The 17,111-nt window shown below is 42.9% G+C and overlaps 1 protein-coding gene across 2 annotated transcripts in view; it reads left to right on the forward strand.

Moving 5' to 3' along the window:
- The window catches only part of ipo9 (importin 9), a 99,167-nt gene that overhangs the window by 23,414 nt on the left and 58,642 nt on the right, over positions 1-17,111 (forward strand). For both annotated transcript variants that reach the window (XM_069941296.1, XM_069941297.1), the window contains one exon: positions 13,405-13,491. In XM_069941296.1, coding sequence (XP_069797397.1) covers positions 13,405-13,491 — 87 coding nt within the window. The remainder of the gene's footprint in view (positions 1-13,404; positions 13,492-17,111) is intronic.

A 17,111-nucleotide genomic window follows, 5' to 3' on the forward strand; every position in this document is an offset into this window, starting at 1 on the left:
GGCCTGGACAAAGACTGCATTATGACAAGATAGAAACTGGGGAAACATATCTTGAGTTAAAAAAGAAGAGTATTATTTTGAAGTGGAAATATTGATATTCTAGTTATTTAACAGTGCAATTGTAGCAGTAGTCAGTTCAATCCTTTTCTTGCTTGACAGTCCTACCTTTAAGATGGAAAAGAATTGATCTGAGAAAAGTTTGGAATGTTAAAACTAGTTTAACTATTTAAAAAGGGAGAAAAAGAGTTGGGAAGAAAGAGTATGGAATATTCGCACCCAGGTGCTATGGAAAACTACAGGGAAACAAAATATGAGTGGTCATGGTTTCAATGACATTGTCTGAGCAGCATAATTGAATTGTGGTTTTGCAGTCGAGACGGTGCAGCTGCAGATTCAAAAGGCCTTTGTTAAACTGCCTGGTTGGAGAGTCAGAAAGCCAATATGACAATGGATAAAAATCTGGCTGCAGTACAGCAAAGAATATGAATTGAAACCGTTTCATGGGGGCAATCAGATTTGGAATTCAAACCACTTTCATGGGTTACTCTATGAAATTATTTTATTCAAACCATTTAGAAAAATGCATAGTGATCTTTCTTTAGCTGTTCACATCATCTGAGAACAAAATTTTACACTGTAGTGGCGGCTACACTGCAGACTAAGGATCGCACAACCAAATGGGTTGAGTTCGGTGAGCAAAAACTGATGTATTGCAGGCTGCCTGGCTGGTCTTATACTCCCAGCCTGGACCTGGTTGAGAACTGCGCTGGGGGGCCCCGACATCACCGGGACGTCACGTGGGTCCCCAAGCAGGCCGGTGCCGAGGTCGGGAGGAAACCCCCGACGGCGCCATTTTGGCCGGCTGCTCTGACGCGTGCGTGATAAGCGGGGCCGGTTCGCCTGCCAAATGGGTACCGCCTCACAGCCTCCCCCCCTAAACTGGTGCCAATGTCCTTTTTTGCCGGCGGCCTCGCTTCTTGTATTGGGCCACAGCTACTGGTTCGGTGGGGTCGAGGTGGGCTGGCTTTAACCTGTCCACCGTAAATAGTTCCCTCTTACCACCGATGTCCAGTGTGAAAGTGGATCCTGAACACTGGACTACTTTGTACGGCCCTTCGTATGGTCTTTGTAGATGTGCTGTGGAAAACGTACTCTGTGGAGTACAGCTTGCTGGGGATGTAAGAGGCTCGTGTGCCGTCTCTGGGCGGCGGTGGGGGTGTGAAGGAGTCCAACTGGGCCCAGAGGTGGGGAAGTAGACCGTGCGGAGACTGCTGGGGGGGTTGTGAGGTGTGTTGACAAACTCACCGGGTGGGGCTAGCGGTGCACCATATACCAGCTCGGCTGATGACGCCTGTAGGTTTTCTTTGGGTGTTGAGCGGATGCCCAGGAGGACCCAAGGCAGCTCGTCCACCCAGTTGGGACCGGTGAGGCGGGCCATAAGTGCCAACTTAAGGTGGCGGTGCAATCACTTGACTAGCCCATTGGCCTGTGGGTGATAGGCTGTGGTGTGATGTAGCTCGATCCCCAGCCTGTTGGCAAGCTGTACCCAGAGCACAGAGGTGAACTGGGCGCCCCGATCACTGGTGAGGTGGTCGAACCGTGCAACCCAACCATTTAAAAGCGCTCAGGAGCAGGAGTCCATGGAGGCATCGGGATTGCCTTGGGGCAACGAGTGGTGCACTACCACTGTGAAAAGGTAACGGTTACCTCGGGAAACTGGTAAGTGTTCGACGATGTCCACATGTATGTGGCTGAACCGTTCCCGGATGAGTTCGAAATCTTATAAGGCCGCTCTGGGGTAACTGTGTACCTTGGAAAGCTGGCAATCGGTGCAAGTTCTGGCCCAGTCCACATTCTTCTTCCGAAGCCCATGCCAGATGAAACGTTCTGCCACCATATGGACCTGATGGAAGGGTGGGAAAGGTCATGGATATGGTGAAAGACTTGACTGCGCCACTGCTGGGGAATCACTGGTCGCGGGGTGCCCATGGAGACATCGCACAGGACGGTGCCCTCACCGTGAGGAGTCAGGAGGTCCTGGAACTACAGGCCCGTGATGGCAGTCCCGAAGTCCTGCGTCTCCTCATCGGACTTCTGGTCCCAGGTAAACTGGTTGAAGTCGAGGCCAGGTGTCAGCACGCAAATGGCTGGTCGTGAGAGTGCGTCGGCGACCACGTTGTCTTTCCCCGCCTTGTGCCGAATGTCAGTGGTGAACTCTGACACGAAGGAGAGGTGACGCTGTTGGCATGTCGACCGGGGATCTCTTGCCATAGCGAGCTCCTGAGTGAGGGGTTTGTGGTCAGTAAAAATGGTAAAAGGCCTCCCTCTCCAAGAAATAGCGGAAATTACACACCGCCAGGTACATGCCCAGCAACTCCCGATTGAAAGCACTATACTTGCGGCCTGGCGGGTGAAGAAGTTGGCTAAAGAATGCCAGTGGTTTCCACCTGCTGCTCCAGGACAGCGCCGACGGCTGTTGCAGAGGCATCAACGGAGAGCACCATATGCAGGTTGGTGTGTGGGTGAATGAGCAGGGTAGCCTTTGCGAGGGGATCTTTCGTGGCTTTGAATGTCCTACTGGGCTCTGGAGTCCAGGCGAGTGTCTTTTCTTTGGTCGCAATGAGGACGAAGAGCGGCTGCATGATGTGCGCAGCGCCTAGAATGAAGCAGTTATAGAAATTGACCATACCAGCGAACTTCTGTAGCCACTTGAGGTTGTCCGGGCGTGGGAACTTCCTGAATGCAGCGACCTTCGTAGCAGCAGGTGTGGCTCCTTCGCCCGTGATGATATAGCCCAGGAACTGCATGGACTCTTTCCCGAACTTGCACATGGCCGGATTGATCGTTAGGCCAAAGTCGGCCATTCGGGATAAGAGAGTGCGCAGGTGAGACTTGTGTTGTGCCCGGTCTCTGCTGGCGACAAGGATGTCGTCCAGGTAAATGAATATGAAATTCAAATCCATGCCCACTGTGTCCATAAGGCGTTGCAAGGTCTAGGCGGCATTCTTTTTTTTAAATATTTTTTTTATTTTTCACACTGTGAACCATATCAACCAAAATATATACAAATATTTCTCATTAAATATGCACAGTGGCATTTTCTCCCTTTTTTCCCCCCTACCCTCCCTCCCCTCTTCCCACCCCCCTCCAAGACCAATAAATATTTAACATATACAATACAACAAAACCATAAAACAATGTCTTCACACAATGAAAAATAAACAAGGAAAATGTGTCATCTGCTTTTACACACCGAATCAAATCGTTTTGTCATCTTATCATTTTAGGTGGTGGAGGTCCGAGGCAAGCTCTCCCTGTTATGTTCCATGTATGGTTCCCAAATTTGTTCAAATAATGTGACTTTATTTTATAAAATATATGTATGAGCATTCTTCTTTCTCTGGATTTCTACTATATCCAATGTAAAAAAAAAACATTTAAAATACAACTTTTGTTACCTTACGGAAGCTACACTTTTTTACCACAAAACGGCGATGCCTGAAACTTGCTGAATGATTAACTGTCTTTCTTCTTTTAAACTGGAAGGTGACTGTTGGTATTTCCAAGGAAGTGTAGACCATATCTGTTTTACATGTTACTATTGCACATTAAAAAGGGACTGGAGAAGATAATAGTACCCTGAGAACCAGTAGTCATCTCAAAAAAAAATGTTCATGTCCTTGAAACTTATGAAGAGTCAAAGTGGGAGATTCCAAGAACCTCTGCATGGGTCTCAATGGACCATATTTCTAAGATTGCGGCCTTGCTCAATTCAAATTAATTTTCCCCAATCAATTTGCAAAAGAAAAAGCAGAAAGACTGCAAGGAGTAAGCTCTGACTACGACACAAGCCACCTGGCCAAAGTCAAAACTTGGGGATTGTTCTGATTAATGCCAGGCAACACACCAATGGCATCATGAAGAAAGCCTCTATTTCCTCAGGAGTCTGTGGAGGAGCTAGTGGAGTTGTTCAAGTGAACCGGTACGGACTTGAAGGGCCGACATGGCCTGTTTCCTTGCTGTAAACGGTTATATGGTTATTTTTTCCAATGGAATACCTTTGTTCATTTCCATGTACCATTGGTGTATTCTCAGGCTTTCTTCCATTTTCCAAGTTAACATTATATACTTTTTTGCTACTTCGAAAGCCAACATAATGAATTTTCTTTGCGCTTTATCCAGTTTGAGGCCTAATTCATTACTTCTTATGTTACTAAAAAGAAATATCCTTGGATTTTTTTGGTAAGTTATTTTTTGTGATTTTATTTAATATCTGATTTCTTTGGCTTGGCTTCGCGGACGAAGATTTATGGAGGGGGTAAAAAGTCCACGTCAACTGCAGGCTCGTTTGTGGCTGACCAGTCCGATGCGGGACAGGCAGACACGATTGCAGCGGTTGCAAGGGAAAATTGGTTGGTTGGGGTTGGGTGTTGGGTTTTTCCTCCTTTGCCTTTTGTCAGTGAGGTGGGCTCTGCGGTCTTCTTCAAAGGAGGCTGCTGCCCGCCAAACTGTGAGGCGCCAAGATGCACGGTTTGAGGCGTTATCAGCCCACTGGCGGTGGTCAATGTGGCAGGCACCAAGAGATTTCTTTAGGCAGTCCTTGTACCTTTTCTTTGGTGCACCTCTGTCACGGTGGCCAGTGGAGAGCTCGCCATATAATACGATCTTGGGAAGGCGATGGTCCTCCATTCTGGAGACGTGACCCATCCAGCGCAGCTGGATCTTCAGCAGCGTGGACTCGATGCTGTCGACCTCTGCCATCTCGAGTACCTCGACGTTAGGGGTGTGAGCGCTCCAATGGATGTTGAGGATGGAGCGGAGACAACGCTGGTGGAAGCGTTCTAGGAGCCGTAGGTGGTGCCGGTAGAGGACCCATGATTCGGAGCCGAACAGGAGTGTGGGTATGACAACGGCTCTGTATACGCTTATCTTTGTGAGGTTTTTCAGTTGGTTGTTTTTCCAGACTCTTTTGTGTAGTCTTCCAAAGGCGCTATTTGCCTTGGCGAGTCTGTTGTCTATCTCATTGTCGATCCTTGCATCTGATGAAATGTTGCAGCCGAGATAGGTAAACTGGTTGACCGTTTTGAGTTTTGTGTGCCCGATGGAGATGTGGGGGGGCTGGTAGTCATGGTGGGGAGCTGGCTGATGGAGGACCTCAGTTTTCTTCAGGCTGACTTCCAGGCCAAACATTTTGGCAGTTTCCGCAAAGCAGGACGTCAAGCGCTGAAGAGCTGGCTCTGAATGGGCAACTAAAGCGGCATCATCTGCAAAGAGTAGTTCACGGACAAGTTTCTCTTGTGTCTTGGTGTGAGCTTGCAGGCGCCTCAGATTGAAGAGACTGATTTAGATCTTCCCAAAACGTATTCACTTTCGAACATGTCCAAATTGCATGTATTGTTGTTCCGATTTCCCTTCCACAGCGAAAACATCTATCTGATAATGTTGAATCCCATTCTTTTAATTTTTGAGGAGTGATATTGTGTAACCAATTATACTGTATCATGCGTAACCTTGTGTTTATTGTATTCTTCATAGTTCCAGAACATAACTTTTCCCATACTTCATTTTTTTATCTTTATGTTTAAATCCTTTTCCCACTTTTGTTTAGGTTTATAGTTTATTTCATCATTTTCTTTATCTTGCAGCTTAATGTACATACTTGTAAATCTTTTAATTATCATTGTGTCTGTAATCACATATTCAAAGCTGCTTCCTTCTAGTAATCTCAATCTGTTTCCCAATTTATCCTTTAAATAAGCTTTCAGTTGGTGATATGCAAACATTGTTCCATGATTTATTCCATATTTGTACTGCAACTGTTCAAATGTTAATAAATTATTTCCCAAAAAACAATTTTCTATTCTTTTGATTCCTTTTCTCTGCCATTCTCTAAAGGAAAGGTTATCTATTGTAAAAAGGATTTATGGGTTTTGTGTCAATAACACTCGGTTTCCCTCCTTTCCACAAGAATTTCCTTATTATTCTCTTTAGTTCATTAAAGAATTTCTCTGTTAAGGGAATTGGTAACGATTGAATTAAGTATTGTATCCTTGGAAACACATTCATTTTAATGAAATTTACCCTCCCTATCAATGTTAGCGGTAATTCTTTCCAATGTTCTAAGTCTTCCTGCAATTTCTTTATCAGTGGCTGATAATTTAGTTTGTAGAAGTGGATTAAGTTATTATCTAACCTGATACCTAGGTATCGGATTGCTTGTGCTTGCCAGTTAAATGGTGATTCTTTTTAAAATTCTGTATAATCCGTGTTACTCATTGGCATCACTTCATTTTTATTTGTGTTGATCTTGTACCCCGATATTTCTCCATATTCCTTCAATTTCTTATGAAATTCTTCTATTGATATTTCTGGTTCTGTTAGGTATACTATGATGTCATCTGCAAATAAGCTAATTTTATTCTCCTTCTCCTTTATTTTTATCCCTTTTATTTTATTTTCTGTTCTTATCAGTTCTGCCAATGGTTCTATTGCTAATGCGAACAATGAAGGGGATAATGGACATCCCTGTCTTGTTGACCTACTTAATTTAAATTGGCTTGATACACATCCATTTACTGTTAACTTTGCCAAAGGTCCATTATACAATGCTTTAATCCAATTTATATATTTTTCTGGTAGATTGAACCTCTGTAATACTTTAAATAAATAGTTCCACTCTACTCTGTCAAAGGCTTTTACTGCATCTAAAGCAACAGCCACTGTTGGTTTCTTATTTCCTTGAACTGCATGAATTAGATTAATAAGTTTACAGACATTATCCGCTGTTTGTCTTTTCTTAATAAATCTAGTTTGATTTTGTTTTACTATTTTTGGTACACAATCAGCCAATCTGTTTACTAATAATTTCACTATTATCTTATAATCTGAGTTAAGTAGAGATATTGGTCTATATGATCCTGGTGTTAATGGATCCTTCCCCGTCTTTGGTATTACTGTAATTATTGTTGTCTTACATGAATCTGGCAAGTTTTGTGTTTCTTCTACCTGGTTCATTACTTCCAGGAGAGGAGGAATTAGTAACTCTTTAAATGTTTTATAAAATTCTTTTGGAAATTCATCCTTTCCTGGTGTTTTATTGTTCGGCAGCTTTTTTAATATATCCTGTACTTCCTCTATTTCAAATGGTTTTATCAGTTTCTTTTGTTCCTCTTCTTGCAATTTTGGCAGTTCAATTTTAGCTAAAAACTTTTCTATTTTATCATCTTTCCCCTCGTTCTCAGTTTGGTATAATTGTTCATAAAATTCCTTAAAGTTTTCATTAATCTCTATTGGGTTATATGTGATTTCTTTGTCCTTTTTCCTTGATGCCAATACAGTTCTTTTAGCTTGTTCTAAGTTGCCAGGCTAATGTTTTATGTGTTTTTTCTCCCAGTTAGTAATACTTTTGCTTTATTTTCATTATGTTCTTCTCCACCTTGTATGTTTGTAATGTTTCGTATTTAATTTTTTTGTCTGCCAATTCTCTCTTTTTCGCTATATCATCCCTTTTTACTAGTTCCTTTTCTGTACTTACTATCTCCCTTTCCATCTGCTTTATTTCCTGATTGTAGTCCTTTTTCATCTTAGTTACATAATTTATTATCTGCCCTCTAATGAAGGGTTTCATTGCATCCCATAATATAAATTTGTCTTTCACTGTTTCAGTGTTTATTTCAAAATATGTTTTAATTTTGCGTTCAATAAACACTCTAAATTCCTGCCTTTTAAGTAGCATGGAGTTTAACCTCCATCTATATGTTCTTGGTGGGATGTCTTCCAGTTCTATTACTAATAACAGGTGTGAATGATAGTTTTATACTCAGCTTTCCTAAATCTCCCTTGAATATGGGCTGAAAACAAAAACATATCAATCCTTGAATAAGTTTTATGCCTACTCAAATAATATGAATATTCCTTCTCACTTGGGTGTTGCCTCCTCCATATATCCATAAGTTTCATTTCTTGCATTGATTTAACCATAAATTTGGATACTTTATTTTTGCTTGTCTTTTGTCCAGTTTTATCCAACATTGGATCCAAATTAAGGTTAAAATCCCCTCCTATCAATATATTTCCTTGAGTATCTGCAATCTTCAAAACATCCTGCATAAACTTTTGATCCTCATTAGGTGCATATATATTGAGCCAATTCCAAGATTCTGAGTATATCTGAAACTTTATCATTACATACCTCCCTGCTGGATCTGTTATTTCCTCCTCTATTTTGATTGGTACATTTTTATTAATTAATATGGCTACACCACTAGCTTTTGAATTATATGATACTGCCTCTATGTGTCCTACCCAGTCTCTCTTTAATTTGTTATGTTCCACTTCAGTTAGATGTGTTTCCTGCACAAATGCTATATCTATTTTTTCTTTTTTCAGTAAATTTAATAGCCTCTTCCTTTTAATTTGGTTATGTATTTCATTAATGTTTATAGTCAATGTGGCCATCTAATATCTTGTTTACACCTCTTCTGCTTCCTCCACCTCCATCCCTCTTTTTCCCATTTTCATCTCTCAGTTTTCCCTTTTTAAACTCAATGTATGACAACACATTTAAAACATAAAATACTCCAACAATTCACATACCCAATATTACCTTAACCTCAAATGCACCCCCCCCCCCACCCCTTCGAGTTGCTCCTTATCCTTTGTCGGGCAACCACAACTCCCCTTTCCATTAGAATTGCGATCTTGCAAGCGTCAACTGATTCGCAGTGACGGTTATTCTCTTCGCCCCCCAACCCCTCCCAGAAAACACTTTTTTTACACATCTTATCAAAGCTCTCCCTTTTTTTCCTTCCTTATGTCCTTCTTTCCCCTCTCTAGTTCTTTACATATACATTGTTTTTACATCTTTTTATATACTTTTTCACCATTCTTCATTCTTATTACATCTCTTCATCTCTCCTTCTCTCCTGCAAACACTCTGCAAATTCTTGTGCTTCCTCCAGATCCGAGAACAGTCTGTTTTGCTCCTTGGGTATAAATATTTTTAGCACGGCTGGATGTCTTAACGTGAATTTATAACCTTTTTTCCATAGAATCGATTTTTCTATATTAAATTCCTTCCTCTTCTTTAAGAGTTCAAAACTTATGTCTGGGTAAAAAAAATATTTTTTGACCTTTGTATTCCAATGGTTCATTATCTTCTCTAACTTTATTGCTTGCCCGCTCCAGTATATTTTCTCTTGTTGTATATCTCAAAAATTTTATCAAGATGGATCTTGGTTTTAGATGTATCTGGTTTTGGAGCTAATGCTCTCTGTGTCTTTTCTATTTCCATTTCTTCCTGCATTTCTGTCGTTCCCAGGACCTTCGGGATCCATTCTTTTATAAATTCCTTTATGTCTGTGCCTTCTTCACCCTCCATCAGGCCCACTATTTTTATGTTGTTTCGCCTACTATAATTTTCCAACATGTCAATTTTCTGATATAACAACTCTTGTTTCTCTTTAATTTTTTTGTCACTTCCAATTTTCCTCTTAAGTCATTCACTTCCATTTCTACAGCTGTTTCTCATTCTTCCACATTTTCTACTCTTTTCCCCATTTCTGTCATGACCAGTTCTAAACTTTGCATTTTATCTTCTGTTCTTTTCATTTTTCTTTTAATTGCACTAAATTCTAATGACAACCATTCTTTTAATGCTCTCATTTGTTCTTCAAGAAAGGCTTTATCTATATTCTGTCCATCTGTTTTACCTTCTATTTCTCTGTGAAGATCTTGGTGGTCTTCTTCCTCTTCTTCTGTGTCTGTACCTGTGTTTGTGTTTTCTTCTTTGTATCTGTGTCTCTTCTGATTCTCCTGATGAGTTGCTTGTATCACTTTGTTGGGCCTCTTGTTATTGATCCTCCCCTCCTGGGCTGTTCATCTGTCAGGTCAACTGCTGCTGCTCCTCTTGCCGTTCACCTCGTCGACTTTCTTCCTCGCCTGGTTCCTCACTCCCTCTCCTGCCGCATTCCTCATCTTCCAGTTGAGAGCCCTGGTGTCAGGCGTCCCTCAGCTCGTTCCGCCGTGTTTGCCTGCTGCTTGGCTGAGCCACCCTCCCGTCAATGTTTCCTTTTACCTTTGCGCACTTTTGTTTGGCTCAGAGAGCCATTTTTGCAGTCTACTAGTCAGGGGGTTGCGACTCCGCAGGGCAGGCACCAACCTGGGCGATCGGGCGCTCTTCACACCACGGCTCCCTGTTCCTTCATGCAGGTAAGGACTTCTTCTTTTTCTTCTCTCCAATTTTTCTTATACTTTATATTTGTTAAGCTTTGTCTTTTCTTGACTTTTTTTTTCTGGAGAGGGCTGGTTTTACCCCACCGGCCATTACTCCATTACGTGACTCCACCTGGGTGGTGTTCTTGAGCCCAAACCGCATGTGTAGGAACTCGAACAAGCGAAGGGGGTGATGATGGCCGTTTTGGGTATGATCTCGGGGTGCACCAGGATTAGGTGATAACCCGCACACTATGTCGACCTTGGAGAATGCCCTTACGCCATGCAGGTTGGCCGTAAAGTCCTGGATGTGACAGTCAGGTACTGTTGCGTTGTTAAGCCATCGATAATCTCCACAGGGGCACCAGCCGCCGGAGGCTTTCGGGATCAGGTGGAGTGGTGAGGCCCAAGGACTGTCGGAGCGTTGAATGATCCCCAGCTGCTGCAGATGCAAGAACTCTTCCTTCGCTATCTGGAGCTTATCCGGCGGGAGCTGACGTGCCTTGGCGTGGACCAGCGGGTCTTGGGTGGGGATGTAATGAAACACCCCATGGCGTGGTGAAGTGGCGGAAACTACGGCTTGAGGAGGGTCGGAAACTTGTCCAGGATACGCTGAAACTCGTCCTTGGGTGTGCTGATCATGGCCATCTGCGGCTGCTCTGTGCGGGGGGCGTTGAGGCAAACGATTAGAAGGTACGGGCATCTACCGGTCACCTACTTCGAATGTCGACCAGGAGTCCGTGGGCGAGAAGGAAATTGACACCTAGGATGGCGGTTGGAAGGGACGAAATGGTGAACCTCCACAAGAACTTCCGCTGGCCGATGTGGAAGTGGACAGTCTTGTCTCCATACGTTCGGATCTCTGTCGAATTGGCTGCACAGAGTGGGGGTTCTTGAGGCTAGTTCCGGGACTCGATGACTGGCCAGGATGACGCTGATCTGGGTCCCGGTGTCGACAAGGAAGCGTCGGCTACTGACTGAATCCCACAGGTAGAGAAGGCTGTGTTCTTGGCCAGCTGCTGCAGCCATTAACTGCGGCCGGCCTGCTTGTTTCCGTGGAACAGGCAGGGCTGACGACACTTCTGAGCCTTGACTCCCCAGTGCTGGTGGAAGAAGCAGGGGCCTGAAGTGGATGACTTGCTTCTGGCTATGCTCTTTGAGGCCCCTGCAGGGGCCAGGTGTTCCACCACAGCGCTTGAGGAAGGCTTGGCGTGGTCATACCCGTGACTCATAACCTGCTGGACTGCTGGGCCCTCCGGGAATCATTCAAGTCATAGCACCTGAGTCTTTTGAGCGACCTTCCTAGGGTCGATGAAGCTCTCCTGGGACAGTAACAGCCAGATGTCTTCAGGAAGATGGTTGAAGAATATGCACTCGAAGAGTGGGCAGTTGGTGTGATCGCCCATGAGCGCGAGCATCTCGTCCATCAACTCGATTGGAGTTCTGTCCCCCAAGGCGTCGAGGCACAGCATCCGAGCAGCATGCTGGCGTCTTGGGAGGCCGAGAGAGTCAGTGAACACCTGCTTGATGGTCCCGTACTTATCTTCCGTGGGTGGGTGCTGAACGAAGTGCAGCACTCGTTTGGCGGTGGCCTGGTCCAGGGCGGTGACCACATGTAAAACTTGGTCAAATCCGATTAAATCTGGCAGAGTTGAAACTGAGCCTCTGCGTGACTGAACCAAGTCTTCCGGCTCCTGAACCCAGAAGTCAGGAAGCTTGACGGCTATAGCGTTGATCGAAGGGTCGTTCATGTTGGGTTCAAAGACGTTTGAACCTGTCGGGGTCACCAATTATAGCGGTGGCTACACTGCTAACTGAAGGATCACACAACCAGACGGGTTGAGTTCAGTGAGCAAAAACTGATTTATTGCAGGCTGCATGGCTGGTCTTATACACCCTGGCTGAGAAATGCGCTGGGGTCCCCGACGTCACTGGGGCGTCACGTGGGTCCCCAGTGCAGGCTTCTGATCCCGGTGACGAGGTCGGGAGGAAACTCCCATCGGCGCCATTTTGGCCGGCTGCCCCGTCACGTGCATGACAAACGGGGCCGGTTCGCCTGCCTAATGGCATACTGCCACAACACACTCCTTTTCACCCTCATACTTCAGGCTCTTCATTGCTTCATCACTCAATGAGAGTAAACTTTGGAAGGAAGGCCGCGGCAGGCATGATAATTCATAGAATCAGTCAGTCCTTTGTTATCTGATTTAACCCCTTAATTAAAATTGCAATCTGTTTTCGTGTGAAACTTTTGCTCACTTGTACTGTATGTGCATTCCATTGTGACAGACCTTTGCATTGCCCACTATACTCTTGTTGCACAGTGACAGGCCCTTGCCCACCAGTAAAGAATAGCTTTATCTCGAGCCTGAAGTGGAACTGAATTTTGATTTGGATTCAGAATCTCGGGTTGAGGTTGATGATATCTAGACCCTGGCATTGGGACCTGAATTGTAACTGGGATAAGAAATGAGGGGAGAGTCCTAAATGTATGCATTGACCAGAACAGCATGAAGATAGCCCCTACCCTTTTCTGCTGGATGGCTCGATTGAGGTTGGGGCTATCTTGGAGCTTCTCAGGCTCTGTTCACAGGTCATTGGTTTGGGCAAGTTAGCCATAGCAAATATAGTCCTACAGCTCAGAAATAGGCCCTTGCTTCTCTGCTTCTGCGCTGATCCTTCGCGGAGGTTCCATTTTCCCCTTGCATCCTTCACCTCATCAGGTTCTCCTGCTGTCCACTTCTGTCAGAGACTATTTTCCATCGTTAATTAACTGATGTGGAAGGAAAGTGAAATGTTCAGAGGGTTCCATGTGGTCATGAGGGAGGCATCTAAACTCCACACATTTTAGGAAGGTAACAGGCTATTCTGGTCTGAGTTCATGCTGCTTAATTATACCAATTAACCTTCGATCTCCATATGATTTTGCAGCATGGGAGGAAATTGGGGAACATCCAGCAAAAATCCATGCAGGATATGGAGAAAACTTATAAGCTCTTTACAGGCAGTGCCAGACTTGTACCTGGGTTGCTGTAATAGCATTATGCTATTCAGACTCAAGATGTATATTTGCACTCAGACATGCATTTTGTGCTCTGTCACATTTAAACATTCCTTTTGCTCTTTCTGAAATCAGTCTAAGTGATGGAGTAGTTCAAATGCCCAAATGTTGATTTCTGTTTCTTTCTGAAGGTGTACAGCATTAGGACGAGAGCCCGTGCAGTTGAGATCTTCACCACATGTGCTAACCTAATTTGTGCCATTGAGGAGGTTGAGAAGGTAAGTGAAAAGGGCTTTATGCTGAGAATAAAATTTGTTTGGCTCATTATGCCAATTTCTTTTCAAGCAATCGGCATTAATAGATTACACTGCTCAACAAACTTTTTCCAGAATGTTTACTTCCTGAAAAAATTAATTGGAGATTATGATGGACAACTTCAAGTGGAAAACAAAAATAATTTCTGATTTGCTGAGTAACATGCCAAATTAAAGTTAATTTTATCGCATTGTGTTAGTTCAACAGACCTAAAAATGTACTTGGCATCTGGTACCTCTTGTGTCAGTGTCCAACAATAGTCGGCCAGTGCTGATGGATTCCAGTTGCCCTGATACCACTTTTTCATGGTCGCAATGTCCTGGTGCTACTTTTTACCAGGTTCATTGCTGGCTGCACCAAGATCAGCAGGGAAGATGGCCAAATATGAATACAGACAATGAATTTTCAGTGAAATATTGCACTTCTTGATTTTGTCGGCTTGAAGTCGACTTAAAATATGACAGGAAATCACAAATATAGGTTATATCTAAAAGAGGTATATGATTAAACAAAATAAGAAAATAAAATCCATAAAATACATCTAGAAACCAAAATCTTCATAGTCCAGAATTATTTAAGCACTTGGGCATCTCGGCTTGGAGCTCTCTTTGCCTTCCATTTGCAGTGTAAATCGACAAGATGTATTTGATATCAGATGGATTCATTATGAAACATTTTGATTCCTTTGTATTTTGTTCCACTTCACTGTGGAGGATGGAACAGCAGTGACCTTGGAAGTGAATATTTGGATAATTTGTATGAAGTTAAAATAGAACTGCAGTCAAGAAAATGTGCTTTACTCTGCTGAGGGCAGGAGATTATTACGGGTTGCTAATATTCCCAAAATACTTCATGCTGATGTGAAACAGTATTCACACGTTTTGTGATGCATATTTTTGTAAATGTGTGAATTATTGGATAATTTATTCATATGTGTAGGGTAGTATGTACTTGAATATTGTAAGTTCATGAGTTGTTGATGTTTAAACATGCTTTTATTTGCAGTAGTTCATGCAACTCATTGTTATTACCATGTGTGTGAAAGCAATGTTTGGTGTAATTTATACACAGTACAAGTGTACAGTCTCTCAATCCTATTCCATTGCTCAATTAGATTATGGCTAAATTATGTTTAAGCATTGTTTATCTTTCTCAGTTCATTGAAGCTTAATATCCTAATCCAATAAAAGATTGTCAACTTTCTTTTTTTGTGAAATTTTGGCAGAATCCTGTACTCAACAGATTTTGAGGTAGAGATAAACAGGAAATCTGGATCATTCTAAGTTATTTCTAGCTCCCGAGTAGTCCAGCTCTAATATTAAGATGATTTTTGTGTGATATGGACACACCCCACTCCACTCCCCATAAATCAAAAGATATAGTTTCTGTCCACCAAATGGTTCAGCGGTAATCATCTTTTAACCATATAACCATTTAACCGTTTACAGCACGGAAACAGGCCATGTCGGCCCTTCAAGTCCGTACCGGTTCACTTGAACAACTTCACTAGCAGACTCCTGAGGAAATGGAGGCTTTCTTCATGATGCCATTGGTGTGTTGCCTGGCATTAATCAGAACAATCCCCAAGTTTTGACTTTGGCCAGGTGGCTTGTGTCGTAGTCAGAGCTTACTCCTTGCAGTCTTTCTGCTTTTTCTTTTGCAAATTTTGATTGGGGAAAATTAATTTGAATTGAGCAAGGCCGCAATCTTAGAAATATGGTCCATTGAGACCCATGCAGAGGTTCTTGGAATCTCCCACTTTGACACTTTATAAGTTTCAAGAACATGAACATTTTTTTTTGAGATGACTACTTGAACCTGTTTTTTTTCTCCTGTCCAAACGCATGGACGCCAAGTCTTGACAGTTTGAAGAATAACTTCAAAATCATTGGTGTTTTGAATGCTTATGCATGAAGCATCTATAATTTCTTCAATGCATTTGATGGGGAGAGAGAAATGTCCAGCAAGTTTCTCAATTTTCACACATTTCCTCTGACCATTTGTTATTTATTTGATACCATGACTTTGCTTTCTGTGCATCCAACTTTTTAATTTAATTCTTTGCAGAGCCTGATGCAAAATAAATACTCACACTGTCTAAAATATCTTTATTTCTACTTGAACATCCTCTTGCCTGTTTAGCGAGATCACATTGGCATGAACCTTCCTCTTGATACCTCTCGAATAGTACAGCACAGTAACAGGCCCTTTCGTCCATCATGTGTGTGCTCACCATAATGCCATCTAATTAATCCCATCTATCTGCTTATGGTTTAATCTCACTTTTGCCTTTCTGTTCTGAATGCCTCCTAAACATTGTTACTGCATCTGCCCCTACCACCTCCCCTCTCAGCAACTCTGTGTGGACCAAAAAAAACTTAGCTCACCCTTCATTAAAATTTTCCCCTCTCATTTAACCTATGGCTGTTCATATTTGATATTTCCACTGGGGGAAAAAAAACTATCTACCTTGTATATGCCTCTCATTACAGGTATATACCTCTATCTTCTATTAGGCATACACGAGGAACTGCAGATATTGGAATCTATAACACATACAACCTGCTGGAGGAATTCAGTGGTTCAAACAGAAATAAAGAATTGTTAACATTGAAGGTCAGAGTCCTTCAACAGGGCACCATTAGGATGTTGCTTTTTTTGCTCCCCTTCCTCCTGTGCTGCTCAATCTGCTGAGTTCCTCCAGTAAATTATATGTTCTCTTTTCTACACTTCTGAGGAAACAACCCAACCTTTTCCATCTTCTTGTAACTATTACACTCTAAACCAGGTAAAATCCTGGGAATTCCCTTCTGCACCTCCAAATTCTTCCCATTTGATCACGGCAAACACGCTCTATGTCTCTTTATCATCCTTTCCATTTGTGTTGCCACATCTGCCCCAAGATCCCTCTGTACATCATTATTCCAAGGGTTTCTGCCATTTACTGAATACTTGCATTTGTTCCATGAGATCACACCATAGTTGTCCAGGTTAAACTTCCTCTGCCATTTCTACACCTAAATTTCCCACTGATAGATACTTTGACTGTATTCTTCTATTATGTTGCCTCTCGTGCTTTGTCACTCCAAAGAGAAAAACCCTAGCTTGCTCAACCTTGTTTCATGAGACATGTTCTTTAATCTCGGCAGCATAGTGATGAATCTCCTCTGCAACCTCTCTGGCTTTCACATTCTTCCAATAATGAGGCAACCAGAACTGAACACAACACTCCAAGTGTGGTCTAACCAGAGTTTTAATCAACTGCAACATCGCCTCACGGCTGTTGAACTCAACCCCGTATATCATTTGCCACCCTAACTACCCTATCAACTTGTGTGGCACCCTTGAGAGATCTGTGGACTTGGACCCCAAGATCTCTCTGTTCCTCCACACTGCTAAGAATCCTGGCGTTAGCTATATACTCAACAAAGTTTGATCTTCACACTTTACTGGATTGAGCTCTTTTCTGCCAAACTCTGCATCCTGTCCTATATCCTGCTGTTAACCCATGACAACTGTCCACAGTACCTCGAACCTTTTTTGTCAGCATACTTACTGACCCACCCTTTCACTCTTTTGTTCA

This window comes from Narcine bancroftii, chromosome 5 (assembly GCF_036971445.1).
Source record: "Narcine bancroftii isolate sNarBan1 chromosome 5, sNarBan1.hap1, whole genome shotgun sequence".
Classification (NCBI taxonomy): domain Eukaryota; kingdom Metazoa; phylum Chordata; class Chondrichthyes; order Torpediniformes; family Narcinidae; genus Narcine; species Narcine bancroftii.